We start from the raw sequence: 27223 nt of genomic DNA, 5'->3' as shown, positions 1-27223 counted from the left end.
CTAGACTGAAATCATCTCAGCTTTACTTGGGCATCATAGGAAATGATCTAAGAAAATGATCTAAGAAAGCCTTTACAGTTTTGTCAGTGACAGTACAGTAAGAGAGTAGTCTGACTGAAATGAATCTCAACTATAGAAAACAGCATTTTTATTAGAATATGAATGGAGACCCTGTTGTTTCTTAGTGAAGACTTAGCAAGTGAAAAATTTACTGAAGGCTTAAGATTGCTAAATCTTTACAGGCTTATTCAAAAGACATTTGCAATGTTTTGACAATTTAGCAGAGCTGAAGAAAGTCAGTACTGACAATTACAGGTCCCTGAACAAGATTACTTGCTTTGGGAATTAGATGCTGCTTTCAGACTGCCTACAATGTCCTCCCATCTATTAAATTGCTTAGTTCTCGATAAATAGCAGCTATTCCCTAGCATTTGCTTAAAGTATAGTCTGTTATACTCAAACTGGAATAGACTACGTTGCATTAAAATTCAGCTTAACTTTCTCAAATAGTTCTATCTGCATACAGGTATATTTGTGGAATATCTTAATTCAAACTATGTTTCAACTGTTATATATGGTGGCTTTTTCATCACTCTTTATTACTTCATGCACTTGTTTCCCTTAAGGATGGAAGGAGAAAATCAGGATTTGGCCTAATAGTACATAGTACTATACTTGGCCTAATAGTACATAATGAAATTTAATTCTAATTAGTATTAAAATAAAATAACTTGGAAAGCTTACAACTGCTGTGTTGTAGAGAGATTTATTACCATGATGTTAGAGAAACAATGTTACTGAAGCAGTTAACAAGCAAAACTAGCTTTCTGGAAAGCATCTCACAGGAGTTAAGTTGATTCACTCTCTTTGAATGCAGTTATCTGTATCTACAGAAGTTGTCTGGCTTGCATCAATGTTAGATGCATCTGTACTATCCAAGCACTCTGAATCACATCCTGCTAGTGTGACTGGAGTAGCATCAAGCATTGCTTCAGCAGAGCTTCCATTTGCATATTCAGCCCGTTCAAAGAATATCAGTAATTCACAGTGCCTGGTTTGAGGGAAGAGATCCACAGCCATTGCTTTAACTGGACGGAAAGAGGCTCCTTTGACTCGATTGGAGGGGGCCCGGCAAAGACTTGATAGGAAAGGGAAAATAGAGGAGTGGGAGAGAAGAGTATAGTATTAAAAGTTTAGTGCACTGTTCACTACTCCTCTTCCAAGAAAGTTTTCTGCTTCTCAAACTTCATTCCATAATGTGATTATTTACCACCCCTAGTATTTCCCGCTACTATTAGTCAGTTTGGGGCAATATAGTTCTAGGCTTGCTACGTAGCAGCAGTCAACCGTGTATGGTGAAAGGTAAAACTCAATGAATTTGGCTTAAAAAAGAAAAGCACCAACCTTAGCCCTCTGTGCCCCCGCTGCAGCACATTTTTCTTCTTAGGCATTTACTTAGTTGATTTAATACACGAAATACTCACTCCACAAAGTTATTCATAGCAGCTCTGGGATTGCAGGATACATAGATGAGCTTCTTCAGATGTTCAGCTCTTCTAATTGCAAGAATTACCTTAGAATCTAGATGACCAAAACCAAGAGAGATGTTTGCTAGTTTTGCATGCATCAGTGGATTTGTTAAATTTCCACAGTTTAAACTTCCACATGCATGAACAAACTGCTGCAATATCTACCTGCTTCAAGTAATACTTGAAGTCTCCCACTCAGTTTATTCCACTGGTGTTTTCTTAGGCGTTACAGCACTAAATTCCAATTAAGAGAATGGACTTACTTAACACTTAAAGAAGGTAAACTTACGAAGTCCTGCTCGTGGAGGATCTACAATAGTAATCAGGTTCTGCGGAGCTAATACATTAATTAAGGAAGGAACAACATCTTCAGCCTTCCCACAATAAAATTCAATGTTATTCAGTTCTACAAAAAAAAAAAAATTATCAGAATACTTCTCTAGTCAAAGCATCTTTTAGACAGTACACACAAGTTGGATATTCATGTCTGCTGCCTTAGAAAATACACATTGTTTATTTAGTCTACCCTAAAAATCTTCAGATCATTTAAACAGCAGTAACCTGAGCATTTTCCAGGATCTAGAAACAAAAAAACGGCTACCATAATGTTTTGTTTTTAAGGGTAACTGTTGCTTGGCTTGACATTTACATTGAAATGTTCCATGGGGAAAAAAAAAATATGTATATATAAATGCACATATATATATATACATATATATATATATATATATAAAAAAAACATAAGCTGTTAGTCAACAAGAAAATGGATCACAGAGATTGACTGGCTCTTTATTTTCAAGAGAGATGAAATGGTTAAAATGGACAAGATTACTACCAACAACATGTGATTCCAAACTTCTTGGACAATATAAAGAGGACCTAGGTATACAACTACTACAGTTCTTAACAAAGAAAGATCTAAGCATTTTAGCTTAACCAACCATTAATCTGGGCATTCACTCTGGCATCCTGCACAGCTTCTTGGCAGAGTTCAATTCCAATAACTTTCTTTACTTCCTGTAGAATCAAGGGAAAGAGATCAGTTGACAGTACATAAAAGTAAATTCAGCTGTCATCCACAGCATTCAGCAATATACCACTACTACTACATTAACTTTGACTAGTACCTGATCAGAGAACTGCCTTGCAGCCAGAAAAAAGGCTGAGAAGGGACCTGTACAAATAGGGAATTTTTAGACTGAAATTGTGGAATGAACACCTTTTATCCCAACCCGTATGTGACAGACTCCAGTTATGTCGAGGGGTTTCTTTTTTTGGGCCAGACTTCCTTAAGTGCTCTTGTAAGCTCTGAACATGATGCAAGTATAGGAAATGTTGGTTATTCAGGTTTTAAGCTGAAACAGCCCAAACTAATGAGCAGAGATAGATTCTAGTAAATTTTGGCTATCCCACTTGTCTCTTTTGACTGAGTTAGTTGCAAGATAATTTAGGCTCTTCGACACAAGGGTAAGCTTTTGTCATGACTTGGCTAAACATGTGCAGGCAGTTTCATTAGAAATGAATTAAGGTGAAGATATGATGTGTTTCATTTCAAGCACATCAGGTGTTTTCTTTCACTACAAGCACAATGAAAGATCTGAAGTTCATTGTTATAAGTAGATTTATGTCCAAAAAGAGAAGTTACTCACCTTTGCGAAAGAAATGCCAATAGTTCCTGTACCACAGCAAATGTCAAGTACAGTACTCTCTTGGTTCAGCTGGGCCCACTCCCTAATGGCAGTATACAAAACTTCTGCAGCCCGTGTATTTACCTGTAAAATTACATGTCAATATTTCGTCATAAACAGTAAATGTGTTTCAATGAATCTTATGAACGCATGTTTTCCTTTTCCTTGTTTTTAAGAAACAAGTCAACTTCGCCTGTAAAATTATAATCATGTACAACTGACGTAGACCAGCATGTACTAAGAGGTCACCATACCATTGTTAAAGAAGTCTCATTCAATTCTCTCTGACAAGCAGTGTTTTGGTATCTATGTTATAGCAACAACATGACTTTTTTCACAGTACCTAGAAAGTAAGTTTGAAAACTGAAAAGGACAACAAACAAAATAATCAAGCAAAATGCTAAGCTATAAAGTGAAGTCTGGACATTAAAAAATACTTCCTCTCCTTGAACACAAATATAAATACTGAAGATTTGAGAACAGGAGGATGTAACCGTGACAACACATTCAGCAAGATTTATTTTCACCTTGTTTGTAAAGCTGCTTTAAAGTAAGTGCTGTAATCACACCTTATGCTTAACAAAGTAATGTATAACAAGGAAGTTTTCCAAACCAGTGCCTGGGGATCAAGTGTATTCTCTGTCTCAAAGGGCAAGCAAAGCATACCACCTGTGAAAAAAACTAGTAGCCTAAAATCTAAGACAATGAATAGAAAATACAGTTTATCTTCAATAAATTTAAGATGATAACATACTTCTTTCCCTACTTCAGCAGTTAGTTTTTGTTTCAACAGAATTGGCTTATTTGTGAGGCTTAAAAGTGCTAAAATTGAAAAATTATGTTTTAGGAAAGCAAAAAAAAATAGTACTATGAAGATTCTTGAAACTGGCTACTGCATGTTCTGTATACCTTAAGGCTGCCCTTCAATAGGACGTGAAAAATATTAAAATACTGAACTAATAATAAGAAAAAAAAGTTATCTTTAACCTGCACCCATCAAGTTTCCACTTGTTCACTGAGTATTTACAGAAGAACTCACAAAGGTAACTCATCCTACCAAGTATATAAAAGGTTAGATCTCTCAGTATATTATATCTTGTTAACACCATATTAGTCAAGCTTTCTTTCTTTTCCTTAAATGCAATAATGTAAATACAGTTAAATTAGCAACTTAGGATCATCCTTACTTGAAAAAATGCATGAGGGGAAATTCTAAATTTCAGGCCAAGAAGTTCTTCATATATGTACTTATCACCAGCCACATGCTCCAAAGGCAAGTCTTCTAGATTGGGAGATTTTCTGGGGAAGGGCAAGGGTGGAAAAAAAGGGGAAAAAAAAGGTAGCCAAGCATGTCTGTTAGTACAATATTTACCATAGCTCTAGTCATAAAAAGTAGTGAAATCTATGTTCAGCAAAACCCAGAACATTTACACTTTATGTAGAGTATGCTGAAATAAAAGTTTACTTAGAGAAAAAAAGAGTACACCTTATAGTCTTCCAAAAAGCTAATTTAGAAATTCTCATACTTAGTACACACAAACCTTCTAATAAAAATAATCTGAGCATGCCTACAACAACTTTCAACTCATGAAAAGAGGTGGGAATCACTGTAACAATGCAAGAGCTGAACTACAGCTACTGTTGGTCAGATACCTGGCAGTTCTAGAGTACTATAGTCTGATATTCTTTGTATGAATAGTATGCTTTATAGCAATTACACCAAAGAGTACACCGTAGGTTAAATTGTAAGTCTGACTTATCTTACAAACTGTAATACTACATACTAAGCAGTAGTTTACAGTTGGCCAACATTTATCATAGTCTTTAAGAGACTATCTTCCTGACCAATTTTTCTTACACAGTACAGTTCTTGTTCCACTGAGGAAATCAAAAAGGGCATACATTATCTCTAGCTTAAGAGTGGGCTTTGTGCTCTATGAAGGAAAGGTGAGATGAAAAACCACATAAAATGACTAAGAAAGGAGATGGAAGCTACTTGCCAATAATAATAGGTACTCTTCTACTACAGTAAATGCTCCTACTATCAAAAGCTTGATAGCCACAACTGGGTTCACCCACCAAAACTCAGCCTTTACTCGGCGAGTAATTAAAACTACAGCAGAACAGGAATTTTCAGAGGTCTTTCATGGCAAAGGCGAATGTTCAACAAATATCTAACAGTTCTGCTATTTGTGTAACAGATACAGAAAAAATAATGCTGCAGAAGTACTACGTACTGTTCTGTTGCAAACAAAAATTCAGCCACCACAAAAATCCCCTAGAATAAAGCCAAAACCTCACTTACCTTTGGCCTTCTTCCACAAAGTACAGAGAAGTAACACCACTGTCCTTTCCCATCCCTTCTGTAAAGTACTTTGCCAGAGAGATTTTCAGGTCAGCTAGCTCTTCTTTACTTAATTTCTAAGCGTTTCATACAAAAGGAAGGAGAATAATAATCTTAGTTTTTTAAAGAAATAGAAGATTTGATTTAGTAGTCTAGTAGTTTTGATTTTACCTTCTGTAGGTACATTAATCTTGTTTATTTGCCTGTATCATATCATTCTAAATTAGAAAGTACTGATGCAAGGTAAACAACATGAAGTAATGGTTCTATTTCTCTTTCATGTGTAATATTCATAAATCAAATGTATGTAATTTTAAAGCTATATGGCTGGGCTGCACATCATATATCGTCTTAAATACCTGAGGATTAAAATAAACAATTGCCATAATGTGGTCATTCCTGCTGGTACGGACTGTGAGCTGTTTCCAGTGGCCTTCGTAGGTTTCTGGGCTGTAAACTGAGTATGGCGTTGACCTGCAACTTTCAAAAGCTCAGTTACCGGACAGAGAACTATTTTTTTGCATGACATTCAATTTATTTGTTTCATTGTTTATCTAAACAAAAGTAGCTCACTAGGCAAAGTGATCAAAAATATAAACACAGACAGAACCTTCATTGATTTGTTGTCAAAAAAAGAATGACTTCCAAATCTTATTAAAAAAAAAAAAACGCAGACTGACAAATACATCCTATCTCCTAATGCAAAATAATCTGCCTCTAATTCTCACAATCCCTTTTACCAATCCAAAGTTGTTGATAGGATATGGACAGCTTCTTCTCACAACATTCAGAGAATGACACAAGCTTTTTATAAATGTCCTCGCTGGCTTCTGTGGTTTGTAACAAGTTCAAACTTTTTATCCTCAACATTCTTCCTGGGTCTCAATATTTAAGGATTAAATTAATTTTTAAAGAAACTTCTCCTTCTTTCAAAAGTATTGTTACTCAGAAATTTATTACATTTGTTTTTGTGCCCTCTTATAGGATGATTCTTCTCTAAATCAGCCAAGCAAACAATTGACCTTTGTTATTCATCTTTAAAAACCATCTTTCTGTGAGTAATGCCTTCTTTACAGTTATAGCTATTATTACAGTTATCTTTACAGTTAGTGGATGAAGAAGCTTTCAAATATTAGACACTTTCTATTGTAGACTTAGATGTCTAACTGTTTGCAATAAAGTCGTGCTATGCTGGTACCTGCCTCTCCATCTCAGAAGAGCTGAGCAGATGGAAGTGAAAAATACCCAGGGATCTGGGTGCAAAATGTAAATATCTAAGAATTGCTAAAGAATGAGACTAGTGCACGTTAGGTCTTAAAGCTCAGAACAAAAACTAAGTTTCTCATAATATTTCATTTTATGATTTTTTTTGAGTATTTAAGAGATCAAAACCACTAGAGATAACTCACTTTATCAAAGGCTCACCTTATGTAGTCTTGAAAAGCTTTTACTACTTTTTTGGCAACAGCAGGAATGTGAATAGTGTCAAATGGCTCCACTACAGCACATGTACCACCCTTGTATTTGCCAAGACGACAACCCACGGTTTTGTCTTCTTGATTTACACCAGTCCCAATCAAGAACTCACACTTGTTGCGATATTCAGTCTAGATTTAAAATAAAGTTACGAAAGATATTTGCATAGCACTTCTTTGCACATGCCAAGTTTCTCCTGAAACAACCCTCGTATGCTCAAATGTACTTGCAAATGGCCACAGGACATTTCACTTCATATGGAAAATACTCATGGACTTTGAAGTATGAGAAATAACAGCAGTAATGAAAAGGTTTTAGTAGGTCTTATTTTAAAAACAAAATATTACATTCTTTGAGGAAAGTTCGTATTAGCCTACAAAGCAAACTTCTAGGGAGAGCATACTCATTTTAAAGTTACAATATCCAGCTAATTATAACTACTCTTATGCTTCTAGTAAATATTTCCACGAAGTACTGATATGAAAGGCAACAATGTCTAAAATTCATCATTCCTTACAAGATGATTACAAATATTCAGTTTGTCCACTGCCTCTTAAGATCAAATAATTAATTTAACCCTGAGTTCATTAACTCCGTTCCATACTTACATCTGGGATTTGATTACCTGTAATGGTGATGCTTTCACCCCCTCTACTGGGCAACACATTTTATTATACTTCTGCTTTTGCACGAACAGCCAAGGCAAAAATGCTCTGTTGTTATTTCCTATTTCCCTGCCCAAATCAGAAACAAAAGTTTGAACATATACACTTAGAGAAACTGAGTCAGGTTAACAGTTGCACAGGACAATATGCATATATATTTTGCCTAGGACAAAAAGAAAAAGCTGTCTGATTATCAGATGAATATTTTTCCAGAAGAATTTTTAAATGGGCAAAAAAGTTCCATCATTACAAGAACAGTAAACCTGATAAAATAAGAGAGTTAATGTAATTATAAAGGCACATACTTGATTTACAAACGTACCCATGCAACAATAAAATACCAATTTTAATCTATGTAAGTGAATAAGGATAGGAGCAATACTTTGATCTACACAGATCAGACTGGACTTCATAATCGAGGGTATTAGTTTAAGAGGAAACCCTAATTGTATCTTACCATCTCTGCAGATTACCTCTTACATCATTTGACACCGACAAATTCTTTCAGACTTTAAGGACACAAACATCTTTCTGCATAGGCCTATGAAACAATTGTTTTTAAAACAACACCCTTTGAGTTAGCCTGAAGCTGACCAGGGAATAGTAATAGCAAGTTTTGTCAGCTGGAGCAGGCTCCAGTCCTAGCATCACAGACAACTTTCATTTACTTTGTCAGGGGATTTGGGTTTTGATATGCTTCTAACTTACTTTAGCGATCGAGATTTGCTCAAATTTAGCTATATCCCAACATAACTTCCTTTAAGTCTTGTAACAATTACAGTAGCTTTACAAACAGGCATTACTTTGTCAGCTTCTGCAGCACTTGCTCGCAGTCTCGCTTCTTTCTCGCCAGCTGCTCCTCGTAGGGCACCTTCCACAGCGGGGTCACCACGTCCGCTATCTGCTTGCTAAGGGGCTCCTCTTCCCCGGGCTTTGACAGCGCCAGCTGCTTCACCTCTCTCATCTCGGTCTCCTCTTCCTCCTTCTTCCGTTTTTTCGCAATCGGGTCAGCCTTCGGCTTTGCAAGCCTGACGCTCAAGCGCCGGCTCTTCCACAGGACCCCGTGGAGAACCTTCAGAGCTTTGTCCCTCTCCTCCTCGCTCTTAAACGTCACGAACGCAAAGGTCTGTTTCCCGAAAAGTTTTATCTTGTGCGGATTGAGTCCGTATTTGGCAAGAAATTTTTTTACGTCATTAAACCCGATGTATTTCGGGAGGTTCTGTATTTCTACTTTATAGATCTCGGAGGTGAACAAGTCTCCTTTAATGTATCTGTACACATCGGGGCCGGCTGAGGGACTCGCTGCCCGGCTCCCCTCGCCTCCATCTTGCTTGGCTTCCGACTCGGCCGCGTCTTTAGCTTCAGCCAAAGGCGCCGCGACTGTCTCGGGGCCGTGGCGACCGCTCTCCTCCTCCATGCTCCCCGCCAGCCCTGCGGACGCCCGCACCCGCCGGCGTTAGCGCGGGCACCAGGTCAACCCCGGCGCGCGGCGCCCTTCGCGCCGCCCCCGCCCCGCAGAGCCGCGCGCACCTCGCGCTCCCTCGTGCCCTCGCGCCGGGCGCCCGGGGCGGGGCCGTGACGTCACCGGCAGCCGGGTTCAAAAAGAAAGCGGGAGGGTTTTTTTTTTTTTTTTACGGCTGCCTCCATCGGCACCGTCCCTCGCATATAGGGCTACACATAGCGTTAAAAAAAAAAAGGATAATAAAGACACTAAACTGATTCTCCCTTCTACCACGCACGCGGGCGCCATCTTGGGTAGGGACGCCGCCATGCCGCAAGGGCCGATGGGAGACGCCCGGGGAATGGGGCAAAATCCCTTCCCCCGGGGGGGGGGAATGGGGGAGGCGAGAAGCAGCCCCGGGGGCGGGCGCCGCATCCCGGCGCAGGGACGGCGGTGGCGCGGGGTGGAGGGGGGCGGCCGGGGCTGCGCGCGCGGGGGGCGCCGAGCGGAGCGCGCGCGGCACAATGGGGGCGGGGAGCGGATAAAGGGGCCGAAGGAAAGTGGGCGTTTCCCATCGGGCCTTGCGGCGGCGGCGGCGCGGGCTGCGGGAATGAGGTAGGAGCGGGAGGGGGCGGGGGAGCGCGCGGCAGGAAACTCGGCGGCCAGGCGGCAGCGAGGCGGCAGCCCGCGAGCGAGCGAGCGAGCCAGCGACGCAGGGAGGCAGCCCGGCAGCGGCGCCATCGCCCGGCCCCATGGCGGAGACCAAGGTGAGGGGAGCGGGCGCCGAGCAGGGGAAACGGGGCGGGCGGCGGGCTGGCGGAGCGGGCAGGCCTGGCGCGGGGGGGGGGGGGGGCGTTGGGGTGGGGGAGGGGGCGCGGGAGAGTAACGGAGACAGGTTGGGGGGGCGGCGGGGGGGGGGGCGCTGAGGCGGCGGGCGGCCTAGGGGGCGGCGGGCTCGGGGCCCGAGGTCAGGCCAGGCCCCGGGGCGAGCTGCGGGCCTGGTCGCGGGAGGGCGGGAGCGCGAGCGCCGTCTCACCCCTGCGCGGCGCCGGGGGTGTCCGGCCGCTCCGGGCCGCTCCCGGGGCCTGTCCCTCGCCGCGGCGGAGGGCGGGAGGCGAGGCCGGCTGCTCCCTCTCCGCCGCTCGGCCCTCCCGGCCCCGGCGGAGCCTCTTGCGGGCGCCGCCGATGTAGTTTCCGATTCGGGAGCTTTTGGTGATCCCTCTGCCTGCTTGCCCGTCGCTTCTTTCTTCTCCTCCTCCCTCTTCTCCGCCCCTCCCTCGGCCTGGCTGGCTAAGCCCTCCGCGGTGCCCGGGCCCGGCCGAAGGCGGCCGTCCCACGTGCTGGATGCCGCGGCCGGGCGGGATCTCCTCGTAGCGGCGTGGTCTGCTTTCTCTCATGGGTGGCTTTTGTGAATTGTGCGTCTCTTACGGCTTCTGCCGTGAATTGGAGCGGAGTAAATGATGGTGCATGTACGGGGTTTATTTCGTACTACTGGAAAAAGCAATATGTAAAAGTTCGGCCTATGTCATTCTCCAGTTTCTTGATGTGATTTAATGTCATCTTTTTTTCCCCTCTTTTTTTTCTTCTTACCTGTTGGAACACTGCGAATGTAAAACTAGTGATAGGTTGTACCATGTTGTTGACATAATCAAAAGTTATTTTGCAGCATCTGTCAGCTAATCTTTTTTTTGCTGACTTTAGCTACTGGAACAAAGCATTTTTTTCTACTTTACGCATCTCGTGTGTAACTGTCTGTAAAGTATGTTCTAAATAGAGCCCGTGAGAGTGGATTCCTTCATCGGTAAAGTGAAAATAAGATAAGATCAAGCCTCTTTAATGTATAAACTGTTATTTTAATAACACAGAGGAAGAAAAAACATAAAAATCAGTTCTCTTGTCCTGGGAAAACTGTTTGTGGCTTCATTAAACTTGCAGATGGATCTTCCTTCTAGACTTCACCACTGAAAGCTTCTTAGCAGTGCATTTATATGAAGCATTAGAGATGTTTCTCATGTAGTTAACAGTCACATACTAAAAATTTTTCTTAAGCTTAATGAATGCTGTGACTGATGCTACTTCCTATTTAGTTGTTTAAGTATCTTGGCCATTTAATCATGAATTCTTTATTTCAGCTAGAATTAAAGATAAAGTTGCCTGAAGTATGTAATCTTAAAGCAAAATGCTTAAATGACCCCATAAATGTTGCAGCTGTGCTTCAAAAATACCTCTGATTGTGGATGATTGTAATATGTAAGACGAGAATAACTAAATTCTGTTGCCCTTCCGGAGGTAATAGGTTCCTTAAGCAGGGGTGGATGGTTGCTTTGTTTTTGGTTTTTGTTTTTTTCAGTAATGATACCTCATTATCCACTAAGAACTAGGAGTGCTTTAGTAGTGTAAAACACATTATGCAGTAAAAGTAACTGAAGAAATGATGTTCTATAATCAAGGGCTATTTCTCCAAGGCAGAGTCTCTACACAATTAATAGGAGTGGTAAGACTAAAACATCCAGCACTGCAAGACCACCATATTTTTTAGTGTAACTGTACTTCGACTTGAAAGTAATTTATTTTGAACTATGCTAATTTTGCTTTGTTGCAGCAGGGTATTTCAGTTTCTAAATTCTAATTACTGAATAGTCTTGAACATTTTAAGTATAAATGCAGGTACTTCAGATTTTTTTGATATGTAGTATGTAAAAAAAAATAATCATATGTATATAATCTTTTTCAGGAAACACATGAGGAACATGATACTTCAACTGAAAATGCAGATGATTCTAACCATGATCCTCAGTTTGAACCTATAGTTTCCCTTCCTGAGCAAGAAATAAAGACTCTGGAAGAGGATGAGGAAGAGCTTTTTAAGATGTAAGTAGAATATTTCTGTATGTTATCTAAATGTTTATAAAGCTTAAACTCCTGGATGTTTTATGAAAAGCTAGATAATTTACTAGAAATTGCTGTATATGAAGTGATAATCTAAGTTGATTAGTATTAACTGTGGTGGTAGAGATTGAATAGGGGGGATGACTAGTAATAATACTTCAAGAAACTGATCGAGGTCTGGAACAATACAAGGAAGCTGATATTCTGAGTGTGGGTTGATATTGTTTGGCTTAGCCCAAAGGAAAACGTTAGCTTAGATTTATAGTTAGAGGCTTGAAGATGTTATCACAATATAAAATGCATATCTTGAGGGGGAAAAGGTGACGTTTGCAGTGTTGCTGCCATGTATCCTCAGTTGTAAAAGGTGGTGCATAATGCACTGAAACAACAAAAGCAATAGGTGTAGTACATTATTGGGGCAGTTATGGCACTAACTTTCTGTTGTCTTAAAAACATTTTAGATTAAGTTTACTAATTCAATATGAGAAATGTCAATTCAGGATAGCTTGCTTAAGACATGTGATATGTCTAAAGAAGTGTGTGGGGTAAAGGGTTAAGAAGTGTTTTGAATTTGATCCATGATGTGCCTTCTTTAAATAGGTCTGAAACACTGCTTTTTCTTAATCTCTTCTAGATGAAGAATATCCTTCTGAGAGGTTTGAGTTCTCCTCAGACTAATTCTGATAAAAACTAAAGTGAAGATCAGCTTTTTATAAGTAGCATGGTGATCTTTGACCATTAGGCCTCGCTGCATGTGATCTGCAGTATCAGATAGAAAGAAGATAATTTTGTTTATTAAAAAAAAAAAAAAGTGAGCAAATTAAATGAACCTATGGAACAGCAGAATTTATACTATTATGTCTGGAAAGGGGTGGCAGGGAAGGAATCCTTTTTGGATGCTGGTTGTTCTGATAGCTAAACTGTTAGGGGAATCACCTCCAAAGTGCTAGCTGGGCTTGGGAAGAATTTAGATGGGGAAAAGTAGTTCATCTGCATCAGAGCACCGTTGGTCTAGCTTCAATTTCTGCTTTCTGCTCTTCTAAGACCTGGTGGTGTATTACAAGCCTCTACTCCCTGCTCTTGTGTAGAGAAGTATAACAATCTGACTTCTTCCTAAACATCTCTTTAGAGATTTTTACCTTCTTGTTACGGCTGTCTTAGACCACACTTCCAAAGTTTTTAACAAGTGTCTCAATACTAACATTTCCCTGCTATACAAAAAGGGCCAACGTAGAATTTGTTTTTTATGAGACGCACCTACAGGGAATTAGTGTTGCATAAAGATGTGAAGTTTGAGTGTGTCTTGTTTTGTTCTGCAAGTTTTTTTCTTTTTGGTCCTGCAGCATGAGCAGATGGTTCTGTTTCTACAGTAGTGTCCTAAGCACTTCCAGTAGCAGAGCTCCAGACTGTCTCTTGGGTCAGCGTTGGCTAATCTCCCGAACTACTCCCGTTTCTCCTTTGACACCCTGGCTTCATGGACCATTAGAGTGATGTTTTAAAGCAGCTGTGTTGCACTGCAGTGCAACACTAAGCTTCCTTTTTTACTGACAGAAGAATAACAACAACTAGGTGTTTGGAGTTGAAAGGAAATGAGTGACTGTAGAGGGCGAGGCACTTTTTAACAGATGATGATCAAACATTGGGTTGGGAATTATACAAGAGTCTTCACTGCTAAATTTGTTGAATTAATAAATACTGTTGGCTGGCTGTAATAGTTTTTTTCCAAATACAGGAAGAAACTCCAGTTATAGCAAAAGCTACTAATTAGCTACCTTAACTTAAAAAGTTATGTGCACCAAATATGTTTACCATCCTCAGAAAGTTTGTCCAGAACCTGTTTAACTTTTGTATAGATACTGTATAATTTCTAATAGCTTGTTATTAAATTTGATTATATAATATCAGTTGCCAAGGCTATATGCCATAGTAGATCAGCGGTCCTTATGGTAAAGGACTTGTTTTCTTTCCTGTGTGGCTTAAAAAAAGTGTACTATCCGGGTGAGTATGCTATTTCAATAAAAGCTTCTGCATGCGGGCTAATGTCTTCAATTCTCTCCTCTTTAAGGCGAGCAAAGCTATTCCGATTTGCATCTGAGAATGACCTTCCAGAATGGAAAGAACGAGGAACTGGTGATGTAAAACTCCTGAAGCACAAGGAGAAGGGAACAATTCGCCTCCTCATGAGGAGGGATAAAACCCTAAAAATCTGTGCAAACCATTATAGTATGTTACATATTGTTATACTAACTTTTTTAAAAGCAGAAATAAGTAATAACCTTGAAAAATGATGCATTGTTGAATACCAGCCCAGTGGCTTTTTAGTAGCAGTTAGAGAATTGCTGTGTCTTTAACAGGCATCCAACTTATATTATACCATAACTGTAGTCATCCCTTGCTCTATGCACACAAAGTAGGATATAATAATCCAAAATGTGAGTGCCTATTTTTATTAACATAAGGAAACTGCATTTGGTTTTGGTGAAATCCTACAATGTTGAGTCTGAAAGCTGGCTTTTTCCTCTCGATTTGAAGTGTTTTTAAGATGTGTTTAGGTTTAGCTGGGGTAGACAGACACAGTGTGATTGCTACTGATGTTTAATTTTTTCAATGACTGATAGACCGTAGAAAATGTAGGCCTTAATACTGTTAGTATAAGAAATCAATGTTTGCAGGCTTCTTTTCCTAAAAGAAGAAAGGAAGTAATGGTATAATAATTCAGTACTTTGCTGCTACTAATTCAGCAATTTGACTCCGTTGCCTAAACATCAGAAAGCAGATACTGAGGTGCCAGACTAATCTGTAGTTGCCTTTCTCTGCTGTGAAATAAACTGAAATGAGTGTGGTATATTCAGCTAGTTAATTGAAAAAGAATGTGTTTTGAGAGCTGATGAAGCAGGAACGGTTTATTCCTTTGATCCTCTTTGAATAAAAATAAACATGAAATGGCAAGACATGGAAATTTGTAAGTGAATGTGACCAGCAGGGACTGGCCTAATTCAGTATACACTTTTAAGAGTATATAGTATTCTGTGGAGTTAAGCTACATTTAGATGACTTTTGAAAAAAAAAAAATTGCTCAGGGTAGCTTAATACCAGTCTGAAGGCAAAAGCAATAATCCTCACTTTATTTGGACAAATTTCTTGCGAAGTGAAACTGTTTAGAGGACTTCTTTCCAGTGAAAGAAACAACATATAAAAGTAGTGTAGTCACCAGCTGATAAGAATGAAGCTTTTGTTTTGGAAAATAATTATGCTGCATACAAAACTGGTCAAAATTGATAAATTTATAGCATCCATGCCAGTGCTACTAGGACTTTTTTCCTAGAAAAGCTACTTGTAGTATAGATTTTTTTAAAAACTGAATTTATGCTTATTCACAGGGCAGATGTAAGGACTTTATTTTTGCAAAACATTACAAAAAATGAAAAATGATCCCTAAATGCAAGAAAGTGAGTAGATTGTCTAAAATTTCTCCTGGATTGAAAAAAAGCATATAGGGGTCTGCAAAAAAACCTTGTATATGTACAGTGTAAAAAGGCTTAGAGTAATGCAAGAAGTAACATTCCAACTTTTCCACAGTCAGGTTAAGTAGTTAGAGTATCTTTGCGGGGAAGGGCTCCATTTATGTGGGCTTATCACTGGGAAGGAACAAATGGATTAAAAACATATTGTGCACATCTTATTGCACTGCAGAATGTTACAGGATGTTGTAGTAGAGCTTTAATTTGATGTAGAGAGAATTGAGCCTGATTAGATGACTAATTGTAGGTATAACTTTGTTTTTAAATCATTTCTTGTAGTATAGATTATTACTAGTATGCGAAAGAAAGCTTTTTTTTATCTCTGTGTGCCTTTTTTACCTGAACCATTTGACTGTGTTTCAAAGTTGTGCTTAGTGGCTGCTGCTCTTTTAATATACCAGCCATCTGTTTTAAAACACAATTGAATCGGACTTAGTTTCTTAACTGAACAATAGTGAATCTAGCATTCTTTTATATATAAATGGTCTTGCATCATATTATTTGAGGATGTAAATAAAAGTATCTTTGGGCACCATTGTTTTTCTATATATCCAAAAGTAATTCTGTTTGAAGTATTTTATGTAAGCATTACAAAGTCAACTGTCAGTAAGACTTATGGAGGCTGGTGTGGAAAACATTTACTATTCTGATCTGTACATCTTTCAATGTTTTCGTTTCAGTCACACCCTTAATGGAGCTGAAGCCTAATGCTGGGAGTGACAGGGCATGGGTCTGGAACACACATGCTGACTTTGCAGATGAAAGCCCTAAGCCTGAACTTCTGGCAATCCGATTTTTAAATGCAGAGAGTGAGTGGTTTGGCACTGAACTGATGTTAATTATATACTGTATGTTACACTAAATGGCTAAACACTACTGTAAACCACTGTTGTAGACATGATGTATCTTATCACTACATAGAGAATTAGCTAATTAGTGCTTTATCTGAGAGAAGTCAGTTAATTGTTGTGCTGTTTGTTTACACATATGACTAAATTAGGTCTTCAGTAATACCTATAGAACTTTTTGCCCTAGGATCTTTTTTAACTTAAGCCATTTCATGCAAGTGTAGTGCTAATTAGAGTAAAACTCAAAGCAGTAGTACTGTTGGATAGACATTAATTTATGCATCTTGTTTTCATTTATCTCAGGTGCTCCAATTCTAATCAAGATAACATTTTTGCATTAAAAGCAAGGAAACATTGATCTTTGTGGTCCAACTCTGTTAGCAGAGCATTTGATTGTAATGAAGTAATAAGATCTTCTTTCTGTTTTGAATAAATGAAAAACCGATTCAGTGGAATGTGCTAATCAAATCCAGCTCTCATACCAGTCTTTGGGCTGTAGAGGTGGTTGTGTGTGACTACTTTGACCACCAGAATGGAAAGTAGGTCCTTAATTGCATGTGGATCAGCTAGTAGAGGTGAATGAAGCTGCAGGTTCCCCACCACTTCATACTTGAGAATGAATCAGTGATTTTTTTTCTCTCTCTATTCTTGAAAAAGATGCAAAATGAGAAAGGAAAAATGTTTCCTTTCCTGCTTTACTGCTTACCACAATAAATGGCTAGCAGGCTAGCTGCCTCTTATTCTGCCTGTGTGCTTGAAGAAAAAATGATGGTGGTAAAGTGGCTGTATATTTTAAAATGCCCCCTTCATTTTTTGTCTCTTCTGGTTTTAACTCTCCAAAGAAGTTAACTGTTGGAGAGTTAAGGCCTTGAGTTGTTAGTGAAGTGGTGCAATCAGCTCAGCTTTTTTTGTCTTTGTACCAAACTTCTCTGTATAGGCTGACCTTTTGATATTAGTGTCCTCACCTAGTCTAAAATATCCAGATGTAGCATATGAATGGGAAGGCAAGATGGTAGCCACTATGAGAGGAATACTACCATGTGTTCGCATATCCACTGGATGGATTTCCCCTGTCCAGGACAGACTCTAGTATATCTTGCTTTCTCACTTTTCCTCAAGTCTTCAGTATAGTCTTGTTTAGCCAAATGCATCTTTCTGGTCCACTAGCTTGGTGCTTGCTTCTTTCTTAATCAAACTTGAAACGAAAGGTTTTTGGTTATTATTAGCCTGTCTTTGAAGAGTCTTTCCAATAGAGGTTGTTTAGCTTATTGAGAGTTTTCTCTTCTCTATTAATGGAGTAGTTCTTTGCCTCTTTACCCTTTGCAGTACTAGCTAAGAAAAGAAGTGAAGAGACATAAGTATGCCATTTATAAATCTTTTAAAGATACTTGAAGAGGAATCAATGTAAAATAAGTAAATATTTCCTAAACTAGTTTCACAGAGGCTTCTGAATTTTCTGTGGGGCAACAGTGACCTCAAGTGGTCAGTCAAAGTAGACATACCAGATTACCACCCCTATAGTTTTGGTGTTAAAGTCCCTTGCCTGAGAAGCTTTTGTTTCTTGCTGTTTGGATTATTTGTGTAGAAACATTATGTACTGTAACTTAATTGATAAACTGCTTGCAGTGACTTTTAGCTCAAGCAGTGGCTTAGACCAAAACATGATGAAGACTGCTTTCTTAGCTGCTGTTGTCAGGTGTAACTTGTATCTCGGTCTTTGGTGTTGAATCTGGATGTCGTGCTAATGAGAAGGGTTTTGTCTTCAGTACTTGATGCTGAGACCTTAAGATATGGTACAGATTTGCAGGTCCTTCAGACATGTAGTATACCTGATAAGGGTGGTAGCTCAAGGCTAATCTTCCATCTTTGTGCACAGTTAGTCACATTAGCAGTCTCCAACGTCAGACTTTCATTCCTCTAGGCCAGGGACAGCTGGCGGTTGCACAAACTACATAGTGTCTCCTTCTGGAATTTTAAGTATCTTGATTGTGCAAAATATGCTGCTGCTCTTACTAGACTTGCCAAAGAACATAAATGGCTTATGCACAAAAAGATGTGATTAAAGTATTTTATGTGGCTAGTGTAAATTTAAATTGGATTACTTTATAAATGCCCACAGCTTTGTTTTCAAAAAAACAAAAAAACCCACAAAACTGACTCTTGAAGAAAAGTGTCTGAGGAATAGTGTTCAGTGTTGCAAGAAGATAAAGCTGACAAAGATGTATTCTATCTTTACTGAAACAGATGCGCAGAAATTCAAGGCAAAATTTGAAGAATGCAGAAATGAGGTAGACAAGAGAGCAAAGAAGGGTAAGTTTAAAAATCTGAAAGTGTAGTAGCATGCCAATTCTTGTTAGTGTTTGGGTGGTGATAGCTCCTTGGGGTATCATTGCCTTTTAGCAGACTCACTCTGTGCCGAACTGCAGTCTTCAGTTCAGGTGCTTTTTCTGTCTGCGAAAGTAATAGTTCACGGGTGTGAGAAACGCTTCTTTCATGTAGAAGTCTGTTACAATTGCTCTTGGGACATCAGTTTTTTGGGGAAGGCTATTACCAAAGCATTTGTGATGTATGGTACATAGATGTAAATGCTGTGAACACTGCAACTGCCCTGGTATTTCCTTTTTACTCTCAAAGTTCCACAAATATATAATAATGCAAGCAGAACACTTAAATTCTAGAGCTATTAACATGTTCCAAGTTGTAGCACTTCTTAACAAGTCTTTTTTGAATGGCTTAGTGCATCAACTTGTGTAACTTCTCCATGATAGTGTATCTTACTTTATGATTTAAAAAAAAAAACACAAAACCTCCATCCTTCTGAAATACAGATTACCAGCAACCTGCAGCCAGCACTCTTCAAGATTTAGATGGGAATTGTTTAGTGTTAAGAACTTCCCTCCTAATTGTTGCAGTTCCAAACTGGGGACCTTGACTTTTGGGGAAACCTGCTTTTTGGTTGAAGATAGGTGCGAAGCTGGGGACTTAGAAATTTACTTGACTGGAAGCAGTGTGCGGTTTGTTATTGGTAGCAGTGAGACTTGACTGAATGTTACATATTTCTCAGTCACTATGATTAGGCCTTCAATTTGTGATTAAAATGTGCAAGTGGTATTTCTTGGATTTTAGCATCAGAGATAATTACTGAAGGAAAAGAAACAGCATGAATCACACTAGTGGTCAGTGGAGACTTTTCCACTTTTGTTCTTATTCTAAATATCAGCTGTCTTTTTTTTTCTTCTACTCCTCTACCCTTTCTGTTAACCTGTGTTAAAAGAAAATGCAGTACTGCATGTGTGTAACTTTTTTTTCTCTAATCAATCTCTTAGCAGGCACAGACAAAAATGATAGTGCTGATAAAGTTGCTGAAAAACTAGAAGAGCTTTCTGTAAAGGAAGAGAGCAAAGAATCTGAGAAGAAAGAGACCAAGGAAAAAACTGAAGAAAAGCAATAAATCATCCTGGGCCTTGTGGTTTTTCCTTTACTTTTTTCTTTTTCTTTTCTTTTTTTTTTTTAATTTTTACAAGGGACTTTATAAGAAACTGAATTCAACATTCAGGTTGTTTTTTCTAAGCTTTTGCCCTTTTGAAGATGTCTTCAGAAAATCCATTCCCCAGTCATGAAAATGTACTGTGCTAACTTTCTTTTCCATAGTGGAAACACTTATTTATAGTCATCCAAAAGAGTGAATAAAACAAACTTGAAAACAGCTTCAGAGGACAGAACTGAGTTTTCTGTATACTTTAAAGGCTTGTGAATACACTTGTTTCATTTGGTGTTGAGATGCATATCTTTATACATGTGGAGTAACTAGGCTAACAGACTTTACTAACAGGGAAGATTAAGATTACATACATGTTTCTTATATGGCTTCTAAAACTGTAATATAATGGACCTTTCACTTTCTTTTTTTTCCCCCTTTTGCCTCCCTTGTGTGTTCCTGAGCAGGGAGCGTGCCTATGATTCTTGAAATGCAGCAGACTTCTGGAATCAGGAGGTAGAGCATTCCTGGCACACTATTAATGATGTCCCATTGCAGAGTATAAATAAAGGTGTGGGGGGGAACGTGTTACATATACTTAAGTAGTTTTTTTCTCTTATGAAACAAAACCTACCACTCCCCACTTCTGAAATTAATTAATGCAAGCAAAAGTGCTTGGGTCTAATACAAAGACGTAGCTGTGGTCCCAGATCTTTCATGATGTGCTACTTGCTGACTGAAGGAGGTACCAGCCTTTTACATAAAGGAGTATACAAAGGAGTTTAAGTAGCTTGCAATGATATGCACTATGTCAGCGTATCATAAGAGTTATACTCTAAAACTTGTAAGCTTTTTAGGGCTTTGGAGTTTGCATTGCTTTTACAAATTGAAGGGTTTATGAACTTCTAAAATGTGTAATGAGAGGCTTTCCCCCTTAGAGGGAGAAGATCAGCCATTCGCTTAAAAACAATTATGTTGTGCACCCTTGAAGGGAGCTGCCTGTGCACAAATGGGCAAATTGATCAAATCTCTTCCCTTCAGGTGCTTCCTGTTTATCCAGTTTCAAGTGACTGCTAGAGAGCAGGAGAAAAAAATACAGTAAGCAACGACATCAACATGATTTAAAAAAAAAAAAAAGTAAATTGTTAACCACTAATCCAAAGATAGCAAAAGAATCCTGTATAACTGTTTCCAAAATATTTATGAAAACTGGACAAAACTTAACTTTAAGACTCTGTGATGTTAATATTGGATAGCAAGACCTTTTATCTCCATGAAGAAGCTTCCCAAGCAGGTCAAGCTCTGTAATCCACCTGAGGAAAATATATTTCAAAGTTATCTTATATTTCTACTTAGCACTGCCTTTTGATGCTATAGTGAATTAGTCTTAAATCTGGAGCTATAATTAAGGTACTCACTTTATTCAAACAAAGTAATTCCTTTGGTGTTATGTTCCTCTTCCAGTATAACAGGTATCAGAAGTCTGTTAATTAACAAAGATGGTTGAAAAGCAAAATAAAATGCTCTTTAGTGTTTCTGGTTTGGAAATACAAGTCAAAGCTATTCTTAAATACTTAGCATTTGAATGTGCAAGCCAAAACTTTATCTGTGAGTCACTGTAAACTATCTGATCTGATAATGTCAGTATGTCTAAATTGATAGAAATGACACTTAAAATTCAAAATAAATTTAAATTTTCATGTAAAGGATTTGGTTTTTATTTAAAGAATTCTTACTGGGAATACATTTCTAGCCTGCAGGATGAAGTATGGTGAAGAAGGTAAAATGGACTGTTTTGATTCTACAGTCAAACACTGTACTGAAGAGGGGAGGAAACATTTTAAAAAAAGACTTAAGTCTTAACCTTAAATATTAAGATTAACAACTCTTCTTACTTTTGTTACCCTTTTCTCCCCTGCCCCATTTTTACTTATTCATATGTGCTTAGATGGTTTCCAGACATTTCTCTTACTACTTAGGTTAACTGGTCCATACTTAAAGTTCATGAGTTAGTTACCCATAATGCAAGTCTGACATCTCAAAGAGCCAAGTTAGGAGGATCACAAAGTAAAATAATTTCTCTGGGTAGCATCTTTTTGAAGAATGTCGTAGTCATCTAAGCTGAAGATTGGTTAATCATTGTTCTGGTCCCTTTAGAAGCCATAGGTGTGCTGCTCTGCAAATTAAAAGGCAAGTATTTTTGAAGATTAATCTTGGTGAAATAAGGCTTTTTTTGCATAAGTCATTCTAATAATGAACTTTCCTATATGCAACATAGACTACCAAGAGATGTCCTTGATGTTTTTTTTGTTTTCTGTATACCAAGTATTCTAGGGTTTTAATTGATCATAGCTTTTTCCTAGTTCACGAGGTATTAAACACTTGTACTTTACCAGCATCTTCACTGAGTTCTTGAAATGATAGAACTTGACCTTGCTTGTTTCCACAGTAGTCTTAAAACAATAACTAGGAAGGTAGTTTTATGCAAAGGTTTCTTCATAAATTTGCAGACCACCACTAAAACATGTCAATTGCCATATACTTGTTTCTCATGTGATAGTAATGTTAAGTGTGATTTAAATGTTCATGAACCTGTTTGAGGGTATCATATGTGATATAAGAAAAGGATCATTCAGAAACTGTTTTCTAATAAATTGTTCAGATACAGTACAGAAAGTCATTGAATCTGTAACTAATTTCTGTGCTCTCTGGGGTGTATTGAGATTTAATTTGTCATCCTGGATTCTAGGCTATTTTAACACCTGCAGTTGAATAGATAGTATTTGTGAAGAATAGTCTTGGGTATTTCACTAAGATAAATTTAATGGTTACTTTCCCTCTTAATTCCAGTGATGCAAATTAACTCCTAGCATGCTTAAATGTGGACTAATCATGGGAATACAGAGTTCTGTTAATGCAGCTGGCTAGCGCTTCTAACTTTCATAGCTGAGAGTGAGGATATGGCTGAAGGCGGGAGCAAAGCTTTTAAGAGGTTTTATTCTATTTTCAGTAAAATTATATCTGCAAACTATGGTAGGAATACTAAAGCATAGCCATGTGCTTAACTTCTCAATTTGTGCAAGTTGTTTTGCTTCAGGTGCAGAAAGATGCTATATAGGTAGGCTTAATAGCCCAGACTCTGTTGGTGCTAATGTTTTTGCATGTGTAGAAGACTGAGTGGATGAGTGTCTGAGGACATTTGTAGTGATTAATTCAGCTTAAAAATAGCCAAATTTTGATGAGCACCAAAATAGTGTCTCCTTAACAGGTTGTTAAGGTCTTAAGAAGTAGGTAAACTTAAGCTTTTGGTTGTAAAAATAAATTCAAGGCAATTCTTCCTACATTATTTTGAAGACTACACTAGTATTTGTTTTTCTGCAGGAGTAGGATTGTATTAATGATGCTTTATGTCTCATCTACAAATTGCAAACACCCCAATTTGCTGTATTTTAACACTGTAATGATATTTTTTTCCTGTGTAATGAGGTATCTTGTATTGAACACTTAAGTACTCTATGATACCAAACACTCAGAAAATTAAAATTCTTCTCAACACTAAGCAGATGTGAGAATGTTGTGAATCTTTTTGATGCAACATGATCTATAAGGAAAAAGCAAAAATGAGGGTCTCAAATTCTTTCAAGCTTGATATTAAACCTCTTAGGACTTTTTTCATTTAAAAATTTGAAGGAGTAAACAGAACTATAAGGAGTTAATTTGTTTGTATCCCTTCATCATGGAAAGAATTGTGATGTGGCTGTGCCCATCACATAGGAGGAGGGGTGAGATTTGAAGGCACACCGCCTCTTTTCTCACTTAGGGTTTTCTGCATGGGTGTGTGGGAGGTACTTGGTTCAGAAAGTGACTGTAGCCTAAACAATACTACCCTGTCTGTGAAGGAAAGGCAGCAGCTCAGGCTGACTGTAGCAGCAGTAGTATTAATTTCTCAGTTGGAGAATCTGTCTGGACCAGAAGGCTGCTGTGTTTTATGGCTGATGACTAGTCGTGCAGAACTACAGCTTCCCACAACTCAAATGAATGAGCCTTTTGATCCTTCATCTCTTAAGGTGTTCCACTGAATAACTGTTGCAATGGAAAAGCTCAATGTTACTAGTCCTCTCTAAGAAAAAGAATATCCAGTTCTGAGTTCAGACAGCTCAGGCTGATATTTTATCACTGTTGAACTGCAATTATTTATGTAGAAATGGAGACTGTGGGGAACATAACATGATATTATAAACGCCTTATTTTTTTGGTCTCTCATGAAGATTGCCATCAGCTTTCAATCCCGAACAGTTAAGCAGCAATCATATTGTTTGTTTAAAACAAAATTAAGCCTCTGTCCAATTAATCTGAAACAATCTGTTTAGCCTACTCTGTTTATGCACTTCTGTTCTCTGTACATCTATCTATTCGGGCTGATTTAGCTTTGATGGGATGGATGGTGCTTAACTTTCCTCTAGTTTCTCGTAGTGTTTGCTCTCTTTTATTCAACAAGATGATACCGGCCCAGAAGAGTTGCACACAAGGAAGATCCTAAGGTCAGAATGATTATGGAGACACTTGATTTCCAACAAAGCTCAGTCCAATCTTAATTGTGAGTAAGTGCAAGCTGCTAAAATGATGTGCAGATAGATACTGACTCTTAAACTTGCTTATGAATCAAATATGTTTCTAGCAAGTTAAATTTTCTGACTATCCATGGCCCCTAATGCATTAATTTTTGATTAGACAAATTAACTTCAAAGAAATTTTATTTAAGTTGCTGAGGTCTTGCCTGTGTGTAAACATGCACAGGTTTAGTTAGTGAGGTGTGTATAAAGGGACTATGGTTTTGCTTTTGTGATGGTTTATTTAGGGTTTAGGTTAAAGCTCTTTCTAATTAGATTTACTGAAAGTTAGTCTTGCTTTAAAACATAAAGAGGACGAATGACCCAGTCTTTCACTAACCTTAACTAAATCTTTGACCACATATCATTTTCAGAGTCAGGAGATAATGAAAACAGTAGCTGCAACAGATCGGAGTTATTTTGCTCAAAGAAGAAGTTTGAAGTACTCGACTGTAGAGTGGATTGTATGTGTAAGTAGTTTATATGAAAATGAGGTGCTCTGTCAAATGAGCAGCTTGTACAATTATACAATAAAGAAATAATTGTTGTAGCTGTAGGAACCCACAAGCACAGGAGCACAAAATACTCCTTATTTAAGAGTTGAATAGCTATTAATATCTACAGCTATACATCAGTTATGATCACTGGTGTATTTTTCTAATATGCAAAAATTAAGTATGGAGCATCTTTGTCTGCTTCTGACACATTAGACATTAATCATGGACTTAAGACCTCTTCCTACTTAAAAGACTTTTTTTTGTGTAACTAGTTTGCTATAGTCTCCCAGTGAAAATGCAATTACATTAGTTCCTTAAATAGAGTATATTTGCAGAAATACTTTTTTGAAAGTGTTAATGGTGAAGCTAAGGTTTGTGTGGTATTGTCTGTCTGTTTTATGCTCGTAACCAATACAATGACAAGCGGTTTAAGTACAGGCCAGGTGTTAGGCACAATTCTGGATTAGATGCTATATATGGCACATTATTTTTAGTTTGAGGAACTTGTCTGACAACTGAAAGTGTTTCGTGAACTTTATGCTCCTAATGTTTTTTCAGAGATTGTATTTTCAATCTGGAGAATTCCAGCTTTTTGTTGTGGTTTAGATCAGTCTTGATTATAAATTTATATCAGCTGATTCAGTGTATTGTAAATTTTAACTGTTATATCAAGATGTGAGGTTTACTCATGAGTTAACAGAGAACCTAATGGTGTCAGAAGTTCTTGCCTATTCATATTGTGCTGGCTGTCCTCATTTCTAGGTAAACATGTAAGGTTTTCTAGTGCTGTTTTTCCATAAAAGCAATTATAGCTCTGTAAACATCAACAAAGATGAATTGGGACATAAAAGTGACTGGGTATTTTGCATTCTGTGGAGGAAGTTTCTCAAGAATAGGCAACTACGTGTAATTAATTTGACACTGCTTCATATAAATAGTGTACTCTCAGTCTTAATAGCTTAATTTCTTTGCTGCTCCATGAATAACTGTTGGCTCTCTAAATTTCAGCGGTGTGATTTGGAGTGACATGCCGTACTAGCAGAGGAGAATTGCACTTTGACAGTTTTAAATCGGATGATGACTCTTCAAAACTGCTCAGAGGCCTACATTATTCCAGTGTAAGCAGTTCCTTGTGGGGATGGTTTATGAGTCAGTGTGTCAGTAAAGTGATTAAAATCTCGTAATAAATGCAACTTTACATGCCTTATCACTGCAGTTGGGAAATACATGTTATATGAGTTCTTCTAGCTGATACGTTTTGAGCAATTGCTATTCTGTGGAAAAAAAGATTAGAGGAAACTAGAAACTGATGAGGGGTTCCTGCTTAAAGTACTAAAAGGTATCTTTATTAAAAAATAATTTCTCAGACCCAGTCCTGCATTGGCCTCATGGAGGGAGGGGGAAGGAGATGTGAAGGAGGGAGCTCCCATTTTGTATAATAGAAACTCAAGCGGAGATAAACTTAAAATTCCAAATAGTTAAAGTAGAGCTTGTAGTTAGAAATTTGGAAATTTCAATGGGGTGGAGAGATACCATGCAGTATCTATATACTTATCTAATATCAAATATGCTTGGAGAACTAAATGAAAATTGTCATAATAATAAAGTGCCAATGGGTAACTTAGCAGGCCCAGTTTGTGCCCAGAACTGTCCAGCCTTGCTTGGACATTTTACCATACCATGCTGTGTGTGACCATCCAGATGTCCTCTGCACTGGACACTGCATGTTTAGATGAAAAACAGCATTTACTAAACATAATTGCTGATTCTGCAGGCTTCTGCCATGGGCATCTTCAACATTAAGCTCAGTGAGCTTTGGCTGTTTTGAAAATAGCCTCATAGCAGGTCACCAGTACTACATGGATTGGCAAATATGTTTGTTTGTCTTAGTAGCAAATCCAGTAAGAAAAGCAGAATAATTTATTCAAGTCAACCTAAATTGCCCAGTGAGTAATAAGATTCCAGTGATTTTCACTGCTTCAGTGTGCAAAATAAAAGGTTTTTCTTCACTGTGTAGCTAAGATTCCCAGCTAACATTGGTGCAATGATTTGATACGAAAACTGCATGGCAGTGAAGCTTTCTTGATGCTGCTTCTGCCATGTGTGTGTCCTTTCATCTTACCAGCTTTCAGAGTGGTGTCCTGGTATGTGTCTCCAACACACAGTTCCTGTGGTTGGCCCTTTCTCTTTTGGGGGAAGATCTCAGAGTAAAATCCTGCAAAAAACCATGCAATTAT

The 27223-nt window shown here is 38.3% G+C and overlaps 2 protein-coding genes and 1 non-coding gene across 3 annotated transcripts; 2 read left to right on the top strand and 1 right to left on the bottom strand.

Annotated features, from left to right (window-relative positions):
- Window positions 1-750: 750 nt before the first annotated feature.
- TRMT2A (tRNA methyltransferase 2 homolog A) lies at window positions 751-10450 on the bottom strand. The gene is given in 13 exon segments (XM_026106888.2): window positions 751-878; window positions 880-1138; window positions 1485-1581; window positions 1819-1935; window positions 2471-2546; window positions 3179-3301; window positions 4405-4516; window positions 5523-5638; window positions 5921-6035; window positions 6987-7168; window positions 7663-7771; window positions 8506-9133; window positions 10180-10450. Coding segments are annotated over 12 exon segments (1950 nt in total). The 5' UTR covers window positions 9120-9133; window positions 10180-10450; the 3' UTR covers window positions 751-848.
- Window positions 9704-20107, top strand: RANBP1 (RAN binding protein 1). Its single transcript, XM_026106889.2, has 6 exons — window positions 9704-9910; window positions 11878-12014; window positions 14098-14255; window positions 16234-16362; window positions 18646-18711; window positions 19728-20107. The coding sequence occupies exons 1-6, from the start codon at window positions 9896-9898 to the stop codon at window positions 19850-19852; spliced, it is 630 nt and encodes a 209-aa protein (XP_025962674.1). The 5' UTR covers window positions 9704-9895; the 3' UTR covers window positions 19853-20107.
- Window positions 18801-18932, top strand: LOC112987148 (small nucleolar RNA SNORA77). The gene has a single exon (XR_003260214.1). It is a non-coding gene; the product is annotated as a small nucleolar RNA SNORA77 (small nucleolar RNA).
- Window positions 20108-27223: the final 7116 nt, after the last annotated feature.

The sequence above is a fragment of the Dromaius novaehollandiae genome, chromosome 17 (assembly GCF_036370855.1).
Source record: "Dromaius novaehollandiae isolate bDroNov1 chromosome 17, bDroNov1.hap1, whole genome shotgun sequence".
NCBI lineage: Eukaryota > Metazoa > Chordata > Aves > Casuariiformes > Dromaiidae > Dromaius > Dromaius novaehollandiae.
The sequence above is the reverse complement of the archived record's forward strand: the minus strand, read 5'-3'. Positions and strand labels throughout refer to the sequence as shown.

Bases quoted from the DNA above. Each gene is read 5' to 3' on its own strand.
- RANBP1 (XM_026106889.2), top strand. The intron at 12,015-14,097 runs GTAAGTAGAATA...CTCCTCTTTAAG, and splicing joins GAGGAAGAGCTTTTTAAGAT to GCGAGCAAAGCTATTCCGAT. The intron at 18,712-19,727 runs GTAAGTTTAAAA...TCAATCTCTTAG, and splicing joins AGACAAGAGAGCAAAGAAGG to CAGGCACAGACAAAAATGAT.